The sequence below is a fragment of the Gossypium hirsutum genome, chromosome D09 (genome assembly GCF_007990345.1).
Source record: "Gossypium hirsutum isolate 1008001.06 chromosome D09, Gossypium_hirsutum_v2.1, whole genome shotgun sequence".
Taxonomy (NCBI): Eukaryota; Viridiplantae; Streptophyta; class Magnoliopsida; order Malvales; family Malvaceae; genus Gossypium; species Gossypium hirsutum.
Window position 1 is genome coordinate 49943985 of NC_053445.1, and position 21624 is coordinate 49965608.

The 21624-nt window shown below is 28.6% G+C and overlaps 2 protein-coding genes across 4 annotated transcripts; one reads left to right on the forward strand and one right to left on the reverse strand.

Annotated features, from left to right (window-relative positions):
- The first annotated feature begins 11963 nt into the window (after positions 1 to 11963).
- On the forward strand, positions 11964 to 15838 carry LOC107890612 (probable ADP-ribosylation factor GTPase-activating protein AGD9). 3 transcript variants are annotated; one of them, XM_016815124.2, is made up of 7 exons: positions 11964 to 12316; positions 12434 to 12552; positions 13630 to 14053; positions 14191 to 14457; positions 14903 to 15028; positions 15120 to 15218; positions 15364 to 15838. In XM_016815124.2, exons 1-7 carry the CDS (start codon positions 12227 to 12229, stop codon positions 15469 to 15471), a joined length of 1233 nt encoding a protein of 410 aa, XP_016670613.1. In that variant the 5' UTR covers positions 11964 to 12226; the 3' UTR covers positions 15472 to 15838. The 3 variants fall into 3 exon arrangements, with proteins under 3 accessions (XP_016670613.1, XP_016670614.1, XP_016670615.1); XM_016815125.2 differs by having other exon boundaries at positions 15370 to 15838; XM_016815126.2 differs by having other exon boundaries at positions 15373 to 15838.
- Positions 15839 to 18285: 2447 nt separating this feature from the next.
- Positions 18286 to 19713, reverse strand: LOC107890611 (uncharacterized). Its single transcript, XM_016815123.2, has one exon. The coding sequence runs from the start codon at positions 19463 to 19465 to the stop codon at positions 18800 to 18802; it is 666 nt and encodes a 221-aa protein (XP_016670612.2). The 5' UTR covers positions 19466 to 19713; the 3' UTR covers positions 18286 to 18799.
- Positions 19714 to 21624: the final 1911 nt, after the last annotated feature.

Here is a 21624-nt window from a genome sequence, read left to right on the forward strand (position 1 = left end):
TTGCCTATGATAATGGAAGTAAAACAGGAATGGGTACATATTATGAAGAAATTGTCAAACAGATCCCCATATTTTTCTGTAATGGATGTTTTCATTGTTTTGCATGCCTAGACTGGCGGCTCCCTCTTATATGTCTTCCTGCTATGCTCATAAATCTACTTTCTACCTTTCTTACATGAAAAGGAAATTGATAGACGTTGCGCTAAGTTATCCAGAAGGTTCTTCTTCTTCTTCTCCCATGACTGTGCCCCAAGTTGTTAAATTATTTTAAACATTAGGCTAGTCTTTAGATAATTAAAAACAAATAAGACCATTTTTGCAACCATAGAAACTGTATCATTCTTTTTAAAAGGAAGGGTTGAAAATGTTACATGGTGTTTCTTTATAAGAAAACATAAGCTCGGCTAAAGGTGATCAAACGGTTAACCGAATCGAAATTTTTTCAAAAAAAATTAACTGAATCGAACTATTTCAGTTATCTCGATCAGTTAACCGATTTAACCAAAATTTATACGTCTTTGTTTTTTTTGTTAAAACAAGTATAAAACATATAAAAATAAATAAATTGATAATGTCCATTTGACCAAATTAACCGAATTAAAACTACATATAATTTGTATTATTAATTATTAAGTTCGGTTAATTACTTGGTTTCGAACCAAATTAACGGATAATTGAACTTCTAAAAAATTATTAACTGACCTCCAAGATCGGTTCGATTGGTTAATTCTGTTTTAATCCAAATTTGAACACCCCTAGGCTCGGCCTCCCCTAAAATGGAAAATTTTTCATTTAGACTTTTAAAATTTTTAAAATTTTAAATTAGTAAAGGTAAATTTGCACTTTGGTCCCCTAAAAATGATAAAAAAAAATATTTAATGCTTTAAAAATTATAAAGAATCAAATTACATGTAAAATTTGATTTTAACATCATTTTACTTGTTTTAAAATAATAAACAACAAATTGAAGTTAAGCTCATATGGCTATCTGCTTCGGCAACACCAACTTGCAAAAGAAAAAGATTGTGGGGATCAAAAAGCTCTTGAAACTCATACAACAAACAATGTTTCACATTTGAGAAGACCTTAAGGGCGAATCTATCACTTTTAAGTATTCCCACTAGCGTAACAATGGAGGAATTGAATATTATTTTCTATCTGTTTGCATAAGCTAGTTATAGAATTTATTGGTAATCAGCATTACACCCTATATTATTACGAGAATATTATTAGTTATAGGTTTAGCCCTCTTCTTACTTCCAAAATAAAATTATTCAACCATTGAAAACCACTCTTCACAACCTTAGGTTTTGGTCTTTATACTTTTATGGTTAGAAATTTAGTTTCTCTACTTTTTAGTTATCAAAACCCAGATCCAATTGTTAGACATTTCTTTTTTGTTAAATTCAAGTTCCTTATGACGTTCTTTTTTTAGTTACACTACTATCAAATGAGTTTTTTTTCTAATTTTAAATCTTCACACCAACAATTTTAACAACAAAAATAACAATGTTAAAAACTTGGTCTAAATTTTGAGATTTGTAAAGTATAAATACTAAATTTCTAAAAAAAAATTATAAAGATTAAATTATAAATCTGTAAATAGTATAGAGGCCTATAGCATATTTTAACCTTTTAAAAATGATAAATAAAATAAAATAAAAATAATTATTGATTTGAAATCTTGATTAATATTAAATTTAAGTCACTAGGTTATTAAGGTTTTTCTTGAAGTTCGGCTCGCGAGCTCCAAGTGACGATTCGGCCAAGACCCATCGAAGGGTAAAAAAACATACGTTACGTCCAAATCAATCTAACGATCAATGTCGAAGATCAGAGAAGAAAGTTATTTGAATTTTGGTTCGTAAATTCCTGACGTACAAAATTGTTTTATAAAAAAAAGAATTATAAAATAAAAGAGGAATAAGAGCTTTTAATTAATGTATGTGGTTCGAATAGAGAATGTCATACAACAATGATTTTAACCATGTAGTCACTTAAAATTTTTTTAAAATATTTTAATGATTATTATTAAATAAATTATAAATTAATGGAAGGAAAGCATCATCGTGTTCACACTTGGCGGGTGACGTGTCTAAATGGTATTAGTGGATGGCCGCCGTCGCTGTTGTTTCTGTTGTTGTTACTGTTATAGAGTTTGCGGCCCTACCATTAAGTATACGCTCCAAAATTAATTTTCTCACGTGCTCTTTGGAGTTGGACCCCAGGTGTATATTAGTACGTTTTGGTACACATGTAGGTTTTGATGTATGCTTTGGATTTTTTTAACATTTTAAAATACCTTTTTAGTATATAATTTAAATTTTAATTAATAGAATATACGGCATCATTATTGCAACAATTTAAAAGTAATAAATTAAAATATCCTCCAATTAAGAGGTTTGAAAAAAAATTAAAAGATAGTTTAAATAACATATAAAAATTTTATGGGTAATTTAATTTTTATATAAAAACATATTATCTAGTCTTTTTAATTTTAATTTAAAGAATTTCATCGTTATATTTGTCTGATTTAAAAATTATTGTTGAAAAAATTTTTAAAAAATAAAATTTAATTAATAACGCTATTAACTTTCTTCTAGTAATTTGAATTTGTGTTATCAATTTAACTTTAAATTTTTAATTAGATATTTGACACTGCTATCACTTCAACTTTAATTTTCAAATGAAACAAATACATAGACTGAATTCCTCACAATAAAAGAAGAGGTTCTAAATTTGGAAATTATGAAGAGTACAAGGATTTGGGCATAACTAAACCTATATATTTTAATAATTATTTTAGTGTATTAAGATTGTTTTAAATTATTACATGGGTAAACTATACCAATTGTCTCTAAACTTTAATTAAAATTATATTTCAGACGTCTAGCTTTCAAAAGTTTCATAATTGTCACTAAAGTTATCGAAATATTACATGTTGATCACTCATTCGTTAACTTCTATTAAGAGGATGACATGGCACGTTTAATTCAAAACGTTAATAACAAACACTTAACTATAACCTCAATATCAATTTGATTTTCTTAATAATAATCCTAAAAATTTTAAAGGGTAAACTACTCATATAGCCACCTAAGTTATAATGCATTCCTATTTTGGTCATTGAATTTTTTTTAAAACTTAGCCACTTCTATTAGATTAATTGTCATTTTTATCACTCCACCGTTAAAAATGCCTAGGTCACTAAATGGAATGTTGACGTGGCAATATTTTAATTGTTATAATAACAAATTTAGCCCTTAACACTTTAAATATTCTGTCAAGTTGTTCCTAGGTTTAGAACAATTGAATAAATTTAACCCTTAATGTTTGCACATTTTGTCAGTTTAGTCCAAATTCAAAAAATTTATAATTTAAAAACTTGAATATATATAATTTATTATAAACAGACATAAAAATATAATATTACAAAAAAGGCTTTCCCTTTGGTCCTAATTCTAAAAAAATCAACAAAATTAACCCTAAATATTTACAAATTTTGTCAATTTATTCCAAATTCAAAATCATGAAAAACCCACAAAATGCTTCTACGTTTGATATATGAAACCACATAGCATTGTGATTAAAAACTTACAAGGAAAAAAGTTCAAAATTTTCTTTATTGTTACCAAATTTTCTGGTCAACCAAACAAAATAGAGAAAGTTTGTAAAACAACATTCATCTCTTCATCTCCTTCCTCATTCATCTTCAAGCTTCCCATTGTTCTCTTGCTCTCACCCAAACCTCACAACCTCAAATACCATACCAAATTCATACCCAATTTCACCAGACCCAAATTCCATCATCACTTCGTCATCAAGTACTCACCAGTCACCATTAAACCTACACTCAAAGTTTGTGTTATATATATATACAAACACACCCAAACTCATTTTTCCATTTTTTTTAATGGGGAAAAATCGATCAGTGAACCACTGCTTAGCGTTAAGCATTTGAATCCGTCAAAGCCCAGCACTTTGCGGCCAAGATGGAACCAGAGATGTTTCTATAAGCAAAGGCTTTCTAATTGGAATCCCTCAACCAATTGTTTGATCACGGTGCTGGTTGGATTTGGTAGTGATTGATTCAAAATTTTAATTCAAAGGACTCGTTTAGCTCAATTGGGTTTAAAAGAAAAAAAGAAGAATGAAATATTGATTTAAAAAATTCAAGAGAAATTAAGGGTTAAAATTTGTTGAATCCTTTTTTTTAAGATTCAATAAATCTTAATTTGAATTCCTCAACCAAATTCAAATTTAAACCTTTATGTAATTTTATATATTTTTATGTCTTCTTATAATAAATTTTATATATTTTAAAGTTTTTAAAATTATAAATTGTTTGAATTTGGACTAAATTGAAAAAAATATGGAAATATTGAGGGTTAATTTTATTAAATTTTTTAGAATTAGGAACAATTTGAAAAATGTGTAAAGTTTTAAGGACTAAATTTGTTATTCTATCAATCAAAAGACTGCCATGTCAACATTTCATTTAGTGACCAAGGCATTTTTACGGTGGAGTAGCTAAAAATGGCAATTAATCTAATAGAAGTAACTAAATTAACAAAAAAAAAATTGGTGACTAAAATAGGAATGCGTTAAAACTTGGGTGACTATCTGAGCAATTTACCATTTAATTATTATAGAATTATTATTAAGAAAACATTGAAAAAGTATCAATTTAATAATTTAGTTATAGTTCAAGGTCTAATTTTAGTTATTAACCTTACCACATCATTTCCTTAACGAAAGTTTAGGGATGTGAGACTAAAATGTAACATTTCAATAACTTTAGTGGCAATTGTGTAACTTTTGAAATGTTACATTTGCCACTAAAGTTAGTTTCAAAGGCATGGGTTAATAAAAGTTTTTTTTTTCTGGTGAATGAAAAAGACATTACAATAACCCTACTTAGAAAAACAGCTAAGCTATCATTCCAACTCTACTCCCTAGAAGCAATTCCAGTACTCTGATGCTTGCTATTCGGAACCCCCACAACTTTATTAGGCTCAGTATCAATCTAGAAATTTATTAAAGTCACCATAGAGTTCATTGAATCTGAAAGAGAGACCTTGGTGTTTTTAATAGTCTTAAAACGCTCGCCACGATCCTTAATGGTTTTATTAAGAACCCGATCTTTCCTAGTAACAGTGTCTTTCCCAATTGTCCCAAGCAGTTCTGAGATTGAAATACTAGATTCAGAATTCGTCAGGTCACCAACCTCCAAAGAATCATTATCATTAATCCCAATATGATCCCTAAAAATCATTGTCGAATGCTTCGTAAGATAAAGCACATTTGAATTTAGAGTTAACTCCATTTCAATCGGAACTTCGAAAGTTGGATTATAGTGGGAAGTGGCATTTAGATGAGGACCTCCAGAATAATTAGGCCCTTTTCTATAATTTTCCAACTTATTTTCAACATGCGACGAGCCTGTTATATTTTTAGCAGGCTTTTTATTTGCTCCAACGCCAATTTTATTAAAGGACTAGTTATATATTTATTACTTCTTTATTGTAAATTTATAATTATAAATATTGCAATGGGGCTATCAGATAGTATGCAGTACTGCAGACAGGTCTATGTTCACAACTCAAAAGGAGAATTAGACGGCAATAGAGGCATTTTTTTCTTCGTCTCGATTGTTATAATGATTTTTTAAAAATATTTTTATTTATTTTTTAAAATTAAAAACATATTTAATAAATATTTTTAAATATAAACATTGACTAAAACATTAAAATTTTGAACATGACAGCCTGAATGAAAATTCGCCTGTACTTTATACTGTTTTTATAAATGTTTTATATATATATTTTTAATTTTAAAATTTGAAATTTTGAATGTTTTTATAATTTTAAATGATTTATTGTGTGGCATATAAAATAAATAGTATAATATCAATATGAAGTATATATAAACTACCATGCAGGTTTGTATGCTAACATCGTTAAAAAAATAATGTTTTAGTAAAAATTTCTATTAAAAAATTTATTTGATTTTTTTTGGAAGGTTAGTTGTTGAATTTAGCTAAAAAATATAGTGGCCGGTTTGACAAAAGATATAAATATGGAGGGCTAAATTTATCATCACACTATTTATTTTGAGAAATTTAATCATTTTACTTTTCAAATTTTAAAATTCAAATCCAATTGTTTAACACTGTTAAAAGTCTTGTACTAAACTTGCTAGTGTGATATTTTAAAAGTTGACATTGTAACGAGTTTAGATTTAACAAAGAATTTTAATGATGTTAGCAATATTTGAAGTTCAAGTGAATATTTTAATTAGAATAAAATATTTAGACTAATCAACAACATTATAAATTTTGAAGTATTAAATTATGTAAAAAAAATAAATCTAAATTTTTTATAAAAAAAGTATAATTGAAAATTAAATCTAAAAAGTTAAATAAATTAAATTTGAAATTTAACTATTAATCTATTATCTTGTAATAATAATAAAAAAGGCCTAGTAGTAAAGATATGGGAGATTAAAGGGAAATCCTTTCCGGAGAACCATTACTTGCTTTATTTGTATAAATAATTTTTAAAAAATATTACCTTTTTTTTCCCTAAAATAATCTTGTTTTGAAATTCTGGTACAAATGAAAATTTCCCAAAATATAAGTCGAAACAATTTAGTGGCTTTCTTTTTTTATTTCAAAAAAATACTTCATTGGACAAAAAGTACCATTCAAGCTATTATCAATGATGGAGTCGGAAATTTTTTTTGAGTGGCAGAATTAACTTATATCTTAAAAATATAATTTTATTATTTTAATGACTTATGTTTTATAATTTTTAAAGGGTTAAAAATATAATCTTAATAGTACTAATTTAAAATTTTATAAATTATATAAGGTTTAAATTGAAATTTTACCACTTTAGGGCAGTGACCTGCCCATTATCACTGTGGTCATTTTCATTTTGCACCAACATGGGATTAGAACATCTTTATCCAACTTGCCTATTAAATAAGTGTAAAATGTCACTATTTTTATAATATCTGGGGTGGTCCACTCTTTTTGGATGAGGATTCTGGCTCATCATATCTAACTAAAAACCTACCACACTTTATTTTATTTCATGATTAATTATCTGAATAAATAAAAAAAGGCAAATGAAAAGTTGTGGAGCAAGGAAAATTTCTGGATATCTAGCAAATGGAGAAGATTTGAAATTTTAGAGCCTTGGGCGGCGGTGTATTTACTTGTAATCAGTGTAAAAAAATAGTAACAATAAAATTAAATATTATAATAATACTGTAGCATAAGAAAAAAAAACAAAACAAAGCTAAGCTAAACGTATTGTATTAAAAATAAACGCCGATCGAAAATTACATTTTTTTGCAACAAAAAGTTAAGAAATGATGTTCTTTGTTTGCCCATTATGCTTTGAGATTTACTCCTGACTCTCATCCAACTAACCATAAAGCTTATAATTTACTATAATTTTGTATAGTTGTTTCACTTTTGTTTTGACAACATGGTAAAAGCCTAACACCAACCCTAGTTGGAAAAAAATTATAAATTATTACCTAGCTATATGCTATTAATGTTCATTGTATGAAGACCAACACATTCTCATTATAATGTAAGAAAAAAAACAATGACATGATAACTTCAACCACGGAGCATAATTAAAATGCTTTTTTTAAATATATTATTTTCTACGTCTTTGCTATATATATAAATAATTTGACAAATTCAAATGAACTTTTCTATATATAATAACATTTAAAAAACTTGACAAAATGCGCATATAAAAAAGTATTGTTTAGGTCATGAAAAAGATGCATGGCATTGTTCTTCATCTTTAAGTTGTGTAGTTTACACGTTAATTAAATTGAATTTTAAGAAGAAAAATACAATATTACATAATTATTGGCAAAGCTGATACCTTTTCCTACTATATAGTATAATAAATATTGTGAAATTATTGTGGTTGAGCTATGAAGATTATGATTGTGTGAAAAAAAAAACCTGTAAAGAATGATTGAAATTGAATGCAAAATATAACTTTTTGACCTTATAAAAGGCATTAATTAATACACTTAATATATAGCACAAAGATGATGTCGAGGTGAGACAAGGTCAATCTCGGGTCGGGACTCTATGTGACCGTAGTTAATGCCATATATGAACCCAAAAAAATCAACACCAATAATTAAAAAAAAATTTATTAAAAAAATTCGGAGAAGAAAGTTATTTAAATTTTAGTTCATGTAACGTTATTGTTTCATGAAAAATGATATAAATATCAAAGAAAAAGAAAATGAGAGTTTTCGATTAGGGTAGAGTGTAAACAAAGAATACCATACAACACCAATTTTAACAATTCAAAGACTTAAATGAAAATTTTCGAATAGTTCAAAGGTCATTTTATAACCTTCTAAAGTTGAATGATCAAAACATAAATTTATTAATAGTTTAGTCACATTGACGGTAGTTTATTTAAATTTTATTTTATTTTTATAATTTAAGAAGAATCCTGTCGCAGAAAATGACTGATCAAATGCGGTGTTGCATTTTAAAAACGTGCCGCCCGCTGCTTTTAACAATTAATTTCTAACCCTATATTTGTTTTCTTAATTGGGCCCATTTGATTATCTTGATATGTCCACATTCAGGCAGTCAAGGTCCACAAACAAAACAAAAATTTAGCCATCTTGGCCATTTCTCAAGGCTACTTTCCTCACAAAAAAAAAGTGGGTTTTTAAGGCCAATCCACTAGGGTTTTTTTTAATAAAAATAAAAATAAAAATTCCACTACTCAAGGGTTTAATATAAAAGATAATTGTTGAATCTATCCTTTTTATTTTCTTTATATATTTATTTTTGAAAATGTTGTTGTTGAGGCTTTTTCTGTCATCTTTTTTGTAAGTTTTTTTTTTAATATTTATAAGACATGATTTTCTGATATAACATATTAGGTGATAATTAAATATAATACATAAACTCGACACGTATTATCCTACTAATATTCTACAAGTTAATGGAGACCTAATAGGGATGGCTAATTAGTAAGGAGATATTATCCCTTTTTTAATCGGGTCGAATTCCAAATCGCCCGCATAATTCAAATTTAATGATATATTAACCCCTTTTTGTGTTTTAGCTTTGCATCCAATGTACCCACACCTACCATTTAAACATTCTATTAATCCAATTCAATAATATTGCTGTCAAATAAATTATATATCTGAAAAACCATACACATTGTGATCATTATGTTTCCCTTCACCTTTTTCGGCTATGCTTGCCACCTATATATACAGGTATACAAATTTGTTGTGAAATATTTTTAAGATTTTCGAAATTTTTATAAATGTAAAATTTTATTTAAATTTAATTATAAAATGTTTTATGTGTTATTTAACATGATTAATATAATATTAATAATTTGAGGGTACAATTAAAATATTTTAAATTTAACAATCAATTATTTAATGTTGAAGTTGCCCGTTGGCTTACTTTCATTACCGCCAAATTGACAAATTTGCCATTATTATTTTTAATTAAAGTCATATGCATGGGCGGATAAGATTGATGTAAGGTTTGACTATTTAGAACCAAACCTATTAGATTAGATGTATAATTCTACACATGAACGAATTTACTTTTCGTATGTATATTATCTAGATTTGCTTATTTATTTATTTTGGAATTTTTCATATTTATTTTATAGTTCATGTTTGAAGTTTGTGGTTGTCATTCTTAACAATATTGTATCCAAAGTTCAAACATCTACAGTGAAGACAAAATTAAATATTTGAGTTTGAATTTCATTTGTATTGAGTGAACTTTTAACGTGTTGGTTGTTGTGCAATCGGTCAAATCCCAACAATAGTTAGCATTATCTCTATGTTAGGATTTTGACTCTTGCTTCCACCGAGAATCTTAAAGCCTTCACGAAAGAGAAGCACCTCAATTAGTGGAGGTATGATCTATAGTTCGTAATATTAATTGTGCAAATCACACATATACGAGAGAATCGAACCACCAACTTAAAAGTTACAAGTGACATACTTGAAGATTTGAATTTCATTTGTGTTCAGGGTCTCCTTTGGTTTGGTTAATAAATTTCAAAAATATTTTGATTCGAGTGGTGATTAAGAGTTCAATATTTCAGATAATTCGATTAATGATATATACTGGGGTTTTTACAAAATTATTATAAAAAGATAAAAAATAACCAAAATATTATAACTTTTTTTATTTACCAAAATATTATAAAATTTTTTTATTTACCAAAATATACCAAAAAAACAAAAAACAGAAAAAAAAACCCGACACAGCCTGATCAGGCTAATCACATTGGAGGCACCAAAGGTGCCAATGAGATTGGTGGCACCAATGGTGCCAAAGGACTAAAATGTAACTTTCTGCAGTTTTAAGGACTGGACATATAAATTTACCATTTTGAATTTTGAAAGTAAATTGCTGCTGTTGTGCGCACTAAAATTGAAATGTGGCTAATTGCCTTCTAAGCCCTCCTTATTTATTATTTTCTTTTTATTCCCCTTTAACTCACTTTTTTATTTAATAAACAAGCCCTCAACCTATTTTTGTAGTTAAATAAGCTCTTAATCTATGAATTTACTCATAAAAACCTTTATTTTATTATTAAAGTAAATATATTTTACCTAAAGTAAAACTATTTAAAAAAGTATAAACTAATTCGCATTTTATGTATTATTTTGGTAATTTGATGAGAATAGTTTATTTAAAAAATTTACTAAATTTGATGAGAATAGTTTATAATTATAATTTATTTTTTCTATTTGGGTTACATTTATAGGTGATCAGTTTTATTATTACTTCTAGTTTTTCAATAAGGCATGCCTGGTATTCTATTAATTTTTTTAATTAAATCTAATATTAGTTAAGTGATAATTAAGATACTTAGAATTCTAATTAAGTAATAACTCTATTTTAATTTAATAAACTATTCTCATTTAATAACTCTATTTTAATTTTAAAAAAATTAAATTAAATTTAATAAACTATTCTCATTTAATAACTCTATTTTAATTTAAAAAAATTAAGTAAACTTTTTTAATTTAATTTTTTTAAAATTAAAAATAGAGTTATTAAATGAGAATAGTTTATTAAATTAAAATAGAGTTATTGCTTAATTAGAATTCTCTCATTTAATAACTCTATTTTAATTTAAAAAAATTAAATTAAAATAGTTTACTTAATTTTTTAAAATTAAAATAGAGTTATTAAATGAGAATAGTTTATTAAATTAAAATAGAGTTATTAAATGAGAATAGTTTATTAAATTAAAATAAAGTTATTAAATGAGAATAGTTTATTAAATTAAAATAGAGTTATTAAATGAGAATAGTTTATTAAATTAAAATAAATTTATTAAATGAGAATAGTTTATTAAATTAAAATAGAGTTATTACTTAATTAAAATAATAAATAAGGAGGACTTAGAAGACAATTAGTCACATTTTAATTTTAGTGCAGCAATTTACTTTCAAAATTCAAAATGGTAAATTTGCATGTCAGGTCCTTAAAACTACAGAAAGTTACATTTTAGTCCTTTAGCACCATTGGTGCCGCCCATCTCTTTGCCACCTTTGGTGCCTCCAATGTGATTGGCCTGATTAGGCTGTGTCAGGTTTTTTTTTCTATTTTTTATTATTATTTTTTGGTATATTTTGATAAATAAAAAAATTAATAATATTTTGGTAAATAAAAAAGTCATAATATTTTAGTTATTTTTTATTTTTATTTATAATAATTTTGTAAAAAACCCGGTATATACTACATAATTGATTCCATTCAAAACTGAAATTGTTGATCAGGACTTCTTTGAGATTGAGCCCATAGATTTTTGTTGGGAGATCCTTACATGAGCCCAAAACTTGAACTTCAAGAACTACCCCTTGGGTTTTGATCTTTAAAATATGGGCTTAGAGATCATCAACCCTGTTTGAAGATTATATAAATTAGTATTTATTATTAATCTTTTTAGTTAACAATTATATGCATTGATTACCATTTTGTTTTCTTTTAATTCAAAATTTTGAAATTCTTGATATATAATAAGAAAGCCTTGAATTCCCATCCCATAGGGGCTGAGGAGGTGTTCGATTTCCATTCCACACCTCTTCAGAACACTACTTTTTCTTTATTTTAATTTAATAACTACAATTTTTCGTTCTAAATTTCAACAAAAACAAGGAAAAGAAAGACGTCATGGCGTCGTCGTCGTCGTCGTCGTTGTCCGATAGCCTGACCGATAAGAACGTTGTTTTCAAAAAGCTGAAAGCAAAATCAGATAACAAGGTCTGTATTTTTTTTATTCTAAATTTCAATATATTTTTTAAACTTTTGTTTTAGATCTGGAATTTCGGTTAACGGATCTTAGATTTTGATTTTTTTTTTGAATTTGAAATTTCGTAGATGTGTTTCGATTGCAATGCCAAGAATCCGACGTGGGCGTCTGTTACGTATGGGATCTTTCTCTGCATCGATTGCTCAGCCGTTCATCGGAGTCTCGGTGTCCATATCAGTTTTGTCAGGTATCCTTACTTTTTTTTTTATTCCATTTCCATTTTGTAATTTAATTTTTATATTCCTCGATGCGTTTTTAATTTTGTTTATCTCACTTCTCAATTATGTGTGAAACTGTTGAATATTTCGTTATGTTATATACAGTAGAATAAAAAAGATTTAATTGCACTTCCGGTTCATCTCTCTCATCAGGAAGTTTTATAGATAAAACTGAAAAAATCTAGTGTGGTTATATGAGAAAGTTTTGCTTGGAGTGCATTATGTTCTATGGTCTGCAATCTTCTCAAATTCTTGAAGAAATTAATGATAATGAGAAAATTTGATTCCTTTTATTCTTTTTACGAGTGCCTGAATTATGAATTTTCTATTTTCTTTCAAAGAGGTTTAGATTTTGTTATGAATGAGGATAAATTCATTGTCTGATTTTACCATCCGAATGAGATTGGCTGCTCCCATCTTAGTTTATATTTTTCCCTCCATTTAACTTTAAAAAAAAAAAAAAAACTTAGAAAGGTTATTTTCCTTTTCTGATACAAGAAACCATTGTAGTAAACGATGTTGTATGTATATTGTTTCCATATGCTTTATTTTCTGGTTATTAGGGTTTGTTGTGTTGGTGCTCATATTCAAGAGTCCTTACTGGTAGAAAAAGCAAGGATCTTTTGGACATTTTATGTTTATTATGAAACATGCTTATTAGTGGGATTTGAGAATCATGTGATGTCGATACCATCATGCAATTTCCGAGCTGCTGCTTATGTCTTTGAGTCTTTGCAGTTATTTTCCTTTTCTGATTCAAGAAACCATTGTAGTAAACGATGTTGTATGTATGTTGTTTCCATATGCTTTATTTTCTGGTTATTAGGGTTTGTTGTGTTGGTGCTCATATTCAAGAGTCCTTACTGGTAGAAAAAGCAAGGATCTTTTGGACATTTTATGTTTATTATGAAACATGCTTATTAGTGGGATTTGAGAATCATGTGATGTCGATACCATCATGCAATTTCCGAGCTGCTGCTTATGTCTTTGAGTCTTTGCAGTTTTCTCTTTCTGTTCTGAAAAGGAATATATATAATTTTATGTAGGTCTACAAATTTAGACTCCTGGTCTCCTGAACAATTGAGAATGATGATATATGGAGGGAACAACCGTGCACAGGTTTTCTTTAAGCAGCATGGATGGACTGATGGAGGCAAAATTGAGGCCAAATATACTTCAAGAGCTGCTGATTTATATAGGCAAATACTATCTAAAGAAGTTGGTAAAAGTATGGCAGAAGAGGCAGGTTTGCCTTCATCCCCGGTTGCTTCTCAGTCATCACTAGCATCTAATGGGCCTCTTGATAGCAAGTCTGCGGAGGCTCCTAAAGAAAGTTCCTTAGACAGGGTAGAGAAACCAGAAATTTCTGTTGTGCCAAAAACTTCTCTAAGAGTTCTTACCAGCACCATCAAGAAGCCTCTTGGAGCAAAGAAACTTGGGGGTCTTGGTGCCCGAAAGCTTACTAATAAGGTATTAGTAACAATCCTTTGTGAATAATGCAATTGTAGCGGAATGATCATAAGGATTTCTTTATTAAAATAATTGCTTGTTTTGGGAGTTATTTTACGTGCTTTTCTTCTTGACAACATAATTTGCCTTGAATGCAGCACAGTGAAAATCTCTATGACCAGAAGCCTGAAGAACCAGTTGTCCCTGTTGCTTCCTCTAGTATTAACACTGCACCTATTACCTCACCTTTTCCATCTCGTTTTGAGTATGTGGAAAATGCACAATCTACTAAGTTGAATTCTGATGGTCCACAAGTGCTCGGCCATGTTGCTCTACCGAAGTCATCAAGCTTCTTTGCTGAATTTGAAATGGACAATGGTTTTCAGAAGAAATCAAGCTCAAATTCCTCGAAAGTGCAAGAAGTTGTATGGCCTCTCTCAATGACCTAGAACTTGCACATTTTGTTCATTAATGATTGATTAATTTGATCATTGATGGAATATTCTCATTTTGGTTTCAGAATATCTTGCTCCTTTTTATGACTTGTTATTAATTTCGAACCTGTATAGCTAGAGATTGAATCTACTTTATTCTGATCCAACATTAGGAGCCACAAGGAATCTACTTGAATGCTTCACTTGTATGGTTTTGCCTTCCAAATTGATATATTTAAAAATGGAAAATACTCCCATATTGGAAATGTTGATGTAGTATAATGTATGACAATTTGATGTGAGGGAAGTTTCGAATGATTTATCTTTCAACTTTTATATTGGTTCCCTGAAAGTGATTAGTCTTCGTTATTAATTTATGCTTGTGCCCTCATCTGCCTTTATGATTTTGTTTCGTATTGCTTCATCTTATTCTCAGATTCAGGAAACCGATGAAGCTAGGAAAAAGTTCTCAAATGCAAAATCTATTTCCTCGGCCCAATATTTTGGCGATCAGACCAGAGCAGCAGATGGTGATGCTCAAGTTACATTGCAGAAATTCTCAGTATGTGTCCCTTTCTTGAAAGCTATCTTCATTTTTAAGCCTCAAAAGACTATGTTTTGTGAGATCAATAGCATGTTTTGTGTTTTGGCAGGGTTCGACAGCCATATCCAGCGCTGATCTATTTGGTCATGGTATAGATAAATCTCTTGACCTCACCGCTAGTGACCTCATCGATCGACTCTCTTTCCAGGTATGCTTTTTTAAATCTAGTCATTTATGCTTCACATGAAATTTTACGAGTGCATACGATATTTGGAAAATTATCATATACTTTTCTCTTATCTTGTTAAGTTGATTTGTTTCGTTTTCATTTGATGAAAATGTCACACTTTCAGGCACAGCAGGATATCTCAAACCTCAAGAACATTGCTGGAGAGACGGGAAAGAAAATAAGTTCGTTGGCATCCACTCTTATTACAGATTTCCAAGACAGAATCCTCTGATATTATATTGTTTGTGGAGTTTTAAAGCATATATAAATGAGTTGATTGTTACATTACCATTACCAGCCAATGTGTTTCATAGTGAATATCGTCAAGGAGAAAATCCAGGTTTATTGGCAAGCTAGCTTTTTACTTTCTTTTTTTCAGCGCACAGGTGCTGTTTTGGGACTTGATATGGTAGCATTGTTTGTGTGTTGGGCATTTAGTGTAAATTGTCATCACAAAGACGTGAAAACGTAACAAGGTTTCATGGAGTTGTGTATTGACAAAAAAAAAAAAAAACTACATTGATGTTTAGATTCAGTCATGGAATGTATAACTAAGAATTGTTTTTCTATATAGTACTTAAAGTTGCCAAGTTCAGAAACTAAGTCTTGAAATTTTTTAGTCCAAGTTAACTTTTAAACTTGGTTTGCCTAAGTTAGTCCCTGATATTTCTTTGAAAATCCTAAAATTTGGGGTTTAATATGAGAATAATTTTAAGTTTAGGTTTTAATATGGGAATAATTGTTGAATTCAGGGACTAACATTAAAAAAATTAAAACTCTAATGTGAGAAGAATTACTTAGTTGAGGCTTTAATAGGAATAATTGCTAAATTCATGGATTAATTTGAATAAAAAAATTCAGATTGCAATGTAGGAGTTGCTGCTAAGCTAAGTTTCAAAAATAATTTAACGCAAATTTAAAACTATCAAATTTTATTTTATTTTTAAAGTAAAAGATATTATGCATTTAAGCACACTTAAATCTAGGTTTTATATATTGTTATAATAATAACGATGCCAATGAACAAATTGAAATAGTCTCTAAGTTTGACTTGGTGTACTTGTATATATGAAATTTTGATTTGGGGTTCATTATGAAATTCGATTTTGATTCAATTGTATATACGAAATTAATATTTGTATTGTTTGATACAATTATTTGTATATACAAAAAGTAAATGTAAAATAGTACTGTATTTAATAAAGGGTGAGAGTATTTAGTACATTGATAATGTATTTTTTTATTCCACAAATAATCTTAATATATGGTAAAATATTAAAGAAAAACACATGACGAAATTTTAACTCCTGATTTTTGCTGGTGAAATTTAAAAATTACACTGAAAATGTATTAAATATTTTTATTTAATAAAATGTTTAATAATTAAAAAACAAATCAAATTAAAATTATATATAATTTCAGAGAATCAAATTTTTTATATTTATCTCGATTTAAAACAATAGCTTTCGGCTTTCATTGGATCCCACAACTCCTGCCAATTGGCGAAGTGAAGGAAGAAAGAAGAATGGCGTTCGTGTGCGTATATGTGTCGCTACTAGAAATAGGATGTCTGATTTAAAACACCCCATTTAAAGGAGAACCTTATATTTAAAAATAAATTTCTATGTGCCGCCAAATACCTAAACCCCGCTTCCACGTTCCATGTGGGTCATTTCCTCACATGACTTGCCTTCAACTCTTAAATGTTAAGAAGAAAAAATCAAGTAAGAAAGAATTTCGAATGTGATTTAATTTGAGTTTCACAATTAATCCATCATTATCAGATACCCAAAATTCTTATGGAAAAAAACCTTCAAATATGAGAGGAAGAAAGAAATTAAATGATATTGTTCTTTCTATTTTTCAACTTTAGCAAATTTAATTTGTAGTTTAGATATTCTTTCTAATATTAAATTTTATTTGTTTCCCTTAAAATTTTATTATTTTAAGCCAATGATAAAAAATAGAAAAATTACTTTTCAAGGAAATTTAAATAAATAGTAAGATAAAATTAACCCTATTTTATATTAGTTTAGGGTATTAATCTACTTAAAAAAGAGAAGTAGCTATTTTCTCTTTCCTCCCTCCTACTACTTGGTTTTATCTATTACTTCAACAGATTTTTTGCAAGTTTATTTTATTACCTGATTTTATTTTTTTCCTAGCTACAAAATTAATGTAGCACTTGTATTTCTTATTTTTTTTCGAGAATATCCGTTTAAGTTGTGAAGGACCTATGACTGCAATTTAATTAGTTATAGTTTTGCTCAAAGTAATACCTGAAATCAACTATCTTTTTTCATATGATTATGGGTTAGCCTTTAGCTAAAACAAACTTGGTTTCAAGTGTTTTCTAAATTTATTTCAAAATAAATTTTATACATCCATTATTCTCTTTAGAAAATGTGGAAGACAAATTTGAAACAATTTTGCTTTCAATTAAAATTATAAATTTAAAATAATTTAAAATTTATTATTAAATATTTAATCCAAATATTTATTAAGAATAAAATTTATTATAAAAATTAAATACATGAATATTATATTTTATTTAATAAGGGTAATATAAATTATATTTAGTACCAAACATTGTAGAATAATTTTTTCGGAAATTAAGCAACTTCCTAAATTCATTAATGTATTTGTATTTTCATATGCATGTATATATATTGTTCATTAAAGCATTTTCATATGCATACATGTTATCTGCAAATAAAGAGAGAGGGGTTTCAAATAATTGAAATAGATTTTTATCAAACATTATAAAGTAAATTTTCTCCAAATCAATCATAATATGAGAAAGCACCCACCAAATTTCATTCATGTACTTTTATACGCGGATATTGTTCATTAAAGCAGTTTCATATGCATACATTTATGTGATAATTGTCTGCAGAGAGAGAGATGGAGAGAGAGGTCTGAAATCATTGAAACCGAAAAGGAAAAAAGGTACAGAACATGAAATTGGCAGAAGGCATTGAGGCCAACTTCAAAAAGTCCAACCATGAAGAAACAGTGGAAATGAAAGGACCACTACCACAATATAGCCATTAAATCTTGTATTAAATTTATATAAAGAAGAAAAATCAGAAGGGGAAGCTTTAATGTGGGTAGGCAGAAAGATTTAAGCAGTTGGTCGGCTTCTTTCAGTATCTTTCTATTCCCAAAATATAATAGCAATATACAACAAAGCAAAAAACCAACTCTTCCATATGCACCTGCAAAAGCAAATGCAAATGTGGATGTATGCATGCCGTGCATCCATATTGTCCCTTTCCCATTCTACAACTTTCACATTCTTTATGTTTCTTAATCCCCCCTATCTTCTTTCGGGATTCGTGTCTATAAAATTTACGGAAAATAATAAACCACATTGAAATTTAACCAACTGCAGTAATATATTGAACACCAAAAAGCCAGAATGAAAATCATTGTCACTAGTGACTCGATTTCACTCAGTTATTTTTTCCGTTCGCTCCGATTGTTTTTTTTTTTGGCATTTTTACTTATGTACTATACAAATATAAAGAGCAAAAAAAAAAAAGACTTACAGTAATTAATCAACCTCTATACAAAGGAGAATGTTGTTGGAAAACCAATTTGGAAACCCTAGTTTGCCTCCATGCCTTCATCGGACTCGTGAAATGCCACCCCTTTCCTTTCGTAGACGTCGAAGATTTCAAATCTCCGATGCCGGAATTTGACGTCATTGCCACTGACCTCGACTTCCTCATCATCGTCCTCCTCTTCCTTTCGTCCTCCACCGCCGCTGCGCTCTCTTTCTCTACTTCTCTTCCATGATCTTCGCTGTCGAACCGCTTGCTCTTGTTACTAGCCCTACTAAACATCGTCCAAAACGACGGCGTCTTGCTCTTATTGCTCGCCGATAAATCCTTCTTTTCGTTTAGACTCTCGGGTTTCAAATGGAGAAAAGGAATCGATAGGGATCTGGATCGTCGGAACGAAGGCTCGCTTTCGACGAGATTGGAAACTCGACCGACGGCGCCGACACCTGAGACATCTGCGGCGGTTGAAAAGCAAGAGAAGGAGGAGTATGAGGAAGAAGAAGAGGTTGCGGTACAAGCGCAAGGAAGCGTGTAGGCGCAGTCGGGGCAAAGAGATGCTAGTTTGTCTTGGAGGCAAACCGGACAGATCCCGCTATGACGTCGCTTCGAAGGATGCTTTGCACATTTCCAGACATTTTCTTCGTCCACGTAAAAAGCCATTTTTGCAGTACGCAGGTTCTTTGAGCTGTTCGTTAGGGGTGTGGTTTATAAAAGGGAAGCTTTGATAGGGGCAGATCAGTTAACCATGGTTACTTCCATAAGAGTCAGATTTTTAACCGTAGTTAGCTTCTAACTTTGTTTGGTCAAATTCTGATTTGGTCCTTCTACTATTATTAAATTCGAAATTTAGTCCTTGTGCTTTAATTCCTCTATTTTAGGGATAAATCCCAAAACTAAGCAAAAACTTTCACCCAATATGAATGTTGTATATGAAATTTTAATTTGATTCAATTTTCACAAACCACCAACACTATTGGCAATATAGCAACATTTTACATTTACCTACTGTACACACAAATAATGCTTATACTTATATGATGTAAAAATAAATTGATGTGTTTATTTTTTTTAAATGTATACAATTGAATCGAAATCAAAAGCTTTATGTATACATTCGAACCACAATCAAAATTTTATGCATATAATTGTTCAAAATCAAAGCTTATGTGTATAATTGCACATTACATTGAATTAAAATCTATGTACAATTTTGATATTTACCCCTCTATTTTATACTACTAAACCATGCCTTCTAACACCAAAAAAATATATATGACATCATAAGGATTTGGAAGTATCTAATTTTTTTTTTTAAAAATAATCTAAATAAATATTTTAATTGAAATAATGATATTACTAAAGCAAATGGACTAAATTAAAGTATGGAGATTAAATCCTAAATTTGATAATAATAATAATAATAATAGAGGGACCAAACTGAGGATTTAACATTTTTTTTAATTGTTAGTAAGTACTTGATAGTACGTCCTGGTGTTATTGGGCGCGGATTGGTAGACAGAACGTTGCGTTCTGATAACGAGTTTTGAGAGTAGGCAGTGAATTGGGTAGTTATTACGAGAATGACATTAGAAATATGTGATTTGTTCACACGTAGAAAGCATGGGGTATTCACTATAAAAAAGTACATGGCTCAGTTGATTTCAGAAAATAAAGACATTTTGGTTTCTCATTTTTTGAAAAATAGAAAATTTTGGTGTAAAATTATGAAAAATAAAAAATGAAAAACGTGTCAAAAATAAGAATTAATAACAAAAAAAGATCTTATTGTTTTTACTGAAAAAATGTTTTGTAAAATTAAAAATATTGAAAACAATAAATTTAACTCTAAATTTAATTAATTAATTAATTGGTTATGATTTAAATTTATTTAAACGTAAAAATCAAATGGAGTATACATCTATTTTTTTGGTACAATGCCTAAAACTATTCATGATTCCTCCTCAATTCATAAATAGGAGGATAATGCGCTTCAACGTACTTGAACTCATATCATGCATTAACAACAATGTTCATGCCAATCGAGCTAAAACTCAATCGACAATCCTACTTGAATTTCTTGATGGTCAATAACATGAACTATTACTTGATGATGTGTCTCCAAAACTGAAAATTATAGATTAACTAAATCAAATAAGAAAATTGTGATAAAATATCAAATTAGAAAAGAAAAAAAGAAGGGAAATAATCATTTAAATATTAAAAAAGAAGACAGATATGGAGGGAAATTAACATGTGCTAATTGAACATCATGTTATGGGTGTAATTCCTTTCAAATAAACTAAGCAATATCCATATCAATCTAATACATGATGATACATTCAAGTATTCTACTTCTTGTTCATACTTTGTATAAAGTGTTGTGCCAAATTCATTCCTTAATATAAAATTATAATATTGTGTATATAATTATTAATAATAGAGAACAATGTAATAAAACAAGGGTAAATTATTGCAATAGTTATTTTTGTTTGACTCAGATTATATTTTAGTTATTTACGTTATCGTTTTATTACGAAATGGTCATTTTGCCGTTAAGATCTGTTACCTCCCAAACGGCAGTTCGACGTGACAGTTAAAATAGGTTTAAATGTCAACATGAATATCCAGCCAAATAAATTAATTAATTTTTAATTAAATAAATTTAATTAATTGAAATTTCTAAATTAATTAAAGGAAAATATTAATGTTTCCCGAAATAATCAAAATCAACACATTAGATTAATCCTGAAACTGGAAAAAAAAAACCCTTCAGTCTCATTTTTCTTTTAGTTTTTCGTTTTCATTTCGACTAAAAAAAC